We start from the raw sequence: 4,479 nt of genomic DNA on the forward strand, positions 1-4,479 counted from the left end.
CCACCACCCTCACCTCCACGTTTCTCCCTCCAAACATGAACGATCTCTGAGAGGTTTCTGCGGTTGGCACTCCAGGGTTGAACGGAGTGAAGAAGAAAAAGAGGAGAGCAAATCCTCGTGTAGTCTACAAACACCATCACGCTCGCTCACGGCGTTTGTCAAACACGATGCCAGATGTGAAGTTTTAAGCATCGACGAGCATATTCAGGGAGACGGGAGCACGCACTCGCATATTTTAATCAATTATATCCCCTCAATCACAGAGTTAGGGTCTGAATAACTGATTCTGAGAAAACGTGATTTACTGCTGTGCACTTGTCTCAGAACAAACAAGTCTGACAGGAAAACTTGTAAACAAGAGTTATAATTTAAGGATTTTCTTTCTAAGAACCTGAMCTTTTTAGTTTCTCTACAAGGAACTCCAACAGCTTTGAATCAAAACTTGCAGAAACAAAAAGTATACTGAAGTGAGAAAGAAACAAGCTGACAAGATTGAACTTTTACTGCAATAATTCAAAGAAATTAATCACAAGCTGGTACTTGAAAACTAATTTTTAAATTATTCGAGGAAAATAAAATAATATCAAGAAACGATTTTATAGAACATTCTGCGAAGACTGATTTTTGTTAGCCCSTCACTAGCAAGATATTTTTAAAACGTGCCAACATGGAGGGTGGTTAAAAAAAACAACTAGCAAATGTATTTAAACACACAAACATGCAAGGTATCAAAATACTTTAAAATAACATATTTTTAAAGGAAAGTTAAATAAACTTGATTCATAGTGTATTTTCTAGRCAAAAGTTTAACATTTAACTGCTCAGAATATTCAAAGTGTCGCATTTAATGACCAAAAATTTTAATTTAAACTACAGCAGGTTTTTTATTTCTTATTTCTTAAATGAAAGCGGTTTATAAACCGTTTGAGCTGTGAGTTAAATCAGACAATAGGATTATGCAGCATGAAAACTATAAATTAAGTACAACTGCTGGTCTTTGGTGCTGCTTACAGGTGACTTAAGGAAAATAGTTATATTTTTAGGGGTGTCAGATCAGATGGATTACTACTTTAGCTGATTTACTATAAAGGCTGAGACTAAACTCTTCATGCTCTGTATGAAGAGATGGAAAAACATCATTCAGAATAACTAAATATTTCAACTTTAACAATTTCCTAAGCAAATATAAGCTCTGTAMGTTTTATAAAAGTGAAGCACGTTGAAAAGATTTGACTTTGTTTTTGAGAGTTTTTCAACAGCACAAGTCAGAACATGTGACGTTTTGTCACGGATTCGCAGGAAGACGACAGTCGCCTCTGTGTGACGGAGTCAAATCTTTTGCCTCCTCTGGTCTCAGATCAGCCGTAATTTAACCAAAGCAGATTAGTTTGTGCATTAAACACGTCAACCAGCTCTGCTTTAATTTTAAAAAAGCTAAAATGTATTTGAAAGTATTTCTAATTATTAGCCTGTGCATATCTTTTAAACGTATATACAGCGAACTTTAAATAATTGAAGACAACACCACATGAAATGAGATGCGTTAAAAATTCTGTATAATGTTGTTTCTTGGTTGCGGCGGCAGAGCAGTGTGCAGTGATCTGATCTTATGGGGAGGAAAAACTCACTGATTTCAGGCCAATTTTCTGCACAGCATGCAATAAATGCATTTGAAATCTTAAAAAAATAAAAACACACAAAATAAACTGTCTTAAAAATAGCAAAAAATAAAATAAAATAAAACAAACACTCAATATTCAAATCCATGTTTGGACTTATTGAAATAAATATAAATGTATAGGCTTTAACTTACAAAATAAATAAATAAAATCCTCAAAATATTTCCATTTGAATGAATGTTTTTTCCATATTTCCTCTCGCATTATTATCCCTTTTAATAAGATATAACAAAACTCTATATTATCTCAATGTAAAAGCACAACATGTGAGTTGAAATAAAAAATAATTAATTAAAGTGGAGCTTGTGAGATGAGCAGGCACGACTGCTCAGTCACTGACACGAAGAACCACAAAGAGTAAAGCAGTGAGTGTTTCACAGCATCCAGAAGTAAAAAAAAAAAACGAGACCAGAACTGGACTTACAGATGGAGAGACTGAGCTGTTGGGGAGATAAGGGTCTGGCAGCATCAGGAATGGGTAGCTCGGATACGCCGGCGTCTTGTACATGCCTCCATCTTGCTGCTTCGACACTGAAATCAAGTGTGGAAAAAGCAAACAGAATTAGAAAACAGGAGTTAAAACTGAAGTTTTAACCTAAACACGAGGGTAGAATCGCTTAAAATGAACTTTCGGTTAAAAATAAAAGTTGTAAAATTAATGAAAAGGGCTTTAAGATTTAAAAGGTTTTAAATAAAACACGTACTTACTCACACAACACGATTAAAAGGTTCAACAAAAAGAAAAAGCAGACATCCGAATCAAACACACGTGCAAAGCAGGTGAACTATTACCGAGTCGTTGCATCATGTTTATATCCTCGTTTGAGCAAAGACTTGATATAATACTTTGAGGAGAGAAAAAAAAAATCAACACACAGTTGTCACCTATAGCCCYGAGAGGCGTGAACTTCAGGAGTGTTTATTTTCACCACCACCCATATAAAGCCTGAGATCTCTCTGCGGGTCAGATATAAAGACCTGCTGCTGAAACTAATAGACGAACACCGTTTTGAGCTTTTATAAAGTTCAAGATCACTTTTAATGTTGCCAGGATCAGAAGTAATTCAATCAACAACAGTTTGGGAGGGGATAACCATGTATTTCTGCATGTTTATAATTGCAAATAAAATATAAAAGAAGAGCAAACGCGGACAAGGTGGAAGGTTTTGTTCAAAAGATAATAAGGTTATTTCCCTCCACTTTTAATGGACTGAAATGAGTTTCTCAACCAACTACAACCTATAATTAAAGCTGCCAAGTGAAGTATACAGTTTCAAAATGTGCCTACAGGAGGGAAGTTACTCTGTTCTTTTTGGGTGGTAAACACAAGAAAAACAGATAAAAGTGTTCGTGCTCATCGGAAAACTACTATGAATGTATTTTAAACACAAATATCACGTCAATGTTTCTCTGTTTTTAATAAAATACWAATTTTTATTTCTTTGAACAAACTTTATATGACTGGTATTAACTTTGTTAGTGTTTTTTTCTTACTGGAAGTGTATATTTGAGTGATGGACATCTTTAAAGCCTGTATAGCTTCAGCACTAAAATAACTTTTTTTATTTACGGTGGGTGTTTTGTTTTTATAATTTTCTCAGAGTAGTGGTCATTCAGATGGGATGAGAGCAAGTGGGAGTGTTTTTTCTTTTTCTTTTTTGAGTTTTGGTCTAACCTCCGTCGAGATGCTCTCGGTGTTTGTCCGGGAAGACCCTGTGCTCGCCCTGCTGTCCCCGTCTGACCGCCTGGGAGAGACAAAAACACGGACAGAGGTAAGACTAAAGCTTAGAAGAAAAATAGAAATCCAYACCAACAACAGGGAGAAAGTTTAGTTTGAGTTGATACACTTGAGCGTTCATCTGTCGGCACGTCTCGTTCAGTGGGAATTTCACACAAAAAATGCGCATTTCTCCCCTAAAAACAAGCTCTCACACAGCCCATGCCACCCACCTCTCTCTGGCTTATTTCCGACTCGTTCACCAGGGAGGACTTCAGGTCGGCCAGGTCCCTCTCCGTGAACGCGTTCTCCTGGATTTTCTCCTCCTGCTCCCCTTCGTCTTTGAACGATATCATCTCATCATTCGCTCCCAGGTCGTCTCCTCCGCCGCTGCTGAGCTGAGGCATGTCTACTGCTACTTTCACCCCCCCACAACAACCTCTGCACCTTTTGCTTTTACGTGAGAAAAAAATAAATAAAGTTCAAAAGAAATTCAAAAGAAGTGACTTCCCTGGTGAATATCCTCACTTTGAGGCGCCTCCAAAGTAGAGAAAGCCCCACCACATAGAGAGAAAAGTTGAGATGTGGCGTGTTTCCCCCCGGCTGGCTGCTTGGTAGAACACTAATGTTTCACTACAACAGCAAACAGCTCATTTGAGCCCAAGACAAGGCGAGGAGTCCCGACATCAAAGGGCGCCGACCGGTTGATTGACAGGTCCGATGACTTGTTGGGGGGTTGTACGTTTGTTTCTGCAGAGGGCTGAGCCTCTTAAAGAGACATCACCTTCCTGCGCTCACATCAACACATTATTCATGACTTCCAGAGCCGCATTCACAACATTCACGGCCCCTGTCAGGAGGGCTGCTTTGAACTCCATTCAAGACTAATTCTGTTTTTAAAACTTTGCTTTAAACAGCTGTCTGTTAGCAAAATATCCCACAGATCACTGGGCACATTTTAATGAAACTGCATAACTTGTGTTKAAAATAAAACATTTAATAACAATTCACAAATCTCAGTAAATGGACTTCTTGTTTCTGATCATGAAAAAATTGCTAACTTATTTAATGAATATTTTGTTT

At 37.5% G+C, this 4,479-nt stretch overlaps 1 protein-coding gene across 5 annotated transcripts in view; it reads right to left on the bottom strand.

Moving 5' to 3' along the window:
* Positions 1 to 4,108, bottom strand: part of tcf7 (transcription factor 7) — an 86,010-nt gene extending 81,902 nt beyond the window's left edge. For 2 of the 5 annotated variants that reach the window (XM_014018416.1, XM_014018415.1), the window contains exons 1-4: positions 3,925 to 4,106; positions 3,630 to 3,852; positions 3,355 to 3,424; positions 2,104 to 2,210 (exon numbers count right to left, since the gene is read on the bottom strand). In XM_014018416.1, the coding sequence (XP_013873870.1) occupies positions 2,104 to 2,210; positions 3,355 to 3,424; positions 3,630 to 3,852; positions 3,925 to 3,962 (438 nt within the window). In that variant the 5' untranslated portion in view covers positions 3,963 to 4,106. Of the gene's footprint in view, positions 1 to 2,103; positions 2,211 to 3,354; positions 3,425 to 3,629 lie in introns of all 5 variants that reach the window. The other 3 variants (XM_014018412.1, XM_014018413.1, XM_014018414.1) reach the window with 3 other exon arrangements.
* Between the last annotated feature and the right edge of the window lie 371 nt (positions 4,109 to 4,479).

Source organism: Austrofundulus limnaeus, unplaced genomic scaffold (genome assembly GCF_001266775.1).
Source record: "Austrofundulus limnaeus strain Quisiro unplaced genomic scaffold, Austrofundulus_limnaeus-1.0 Scaffold192, whole genome shotgun sequence".
NCBI lineage: Eukaryota > Metazoa > Chordata > Actinopteri > Cyprinodontiformes > Rivulidae > Austrofundulus > Austrofundulus limnaeus.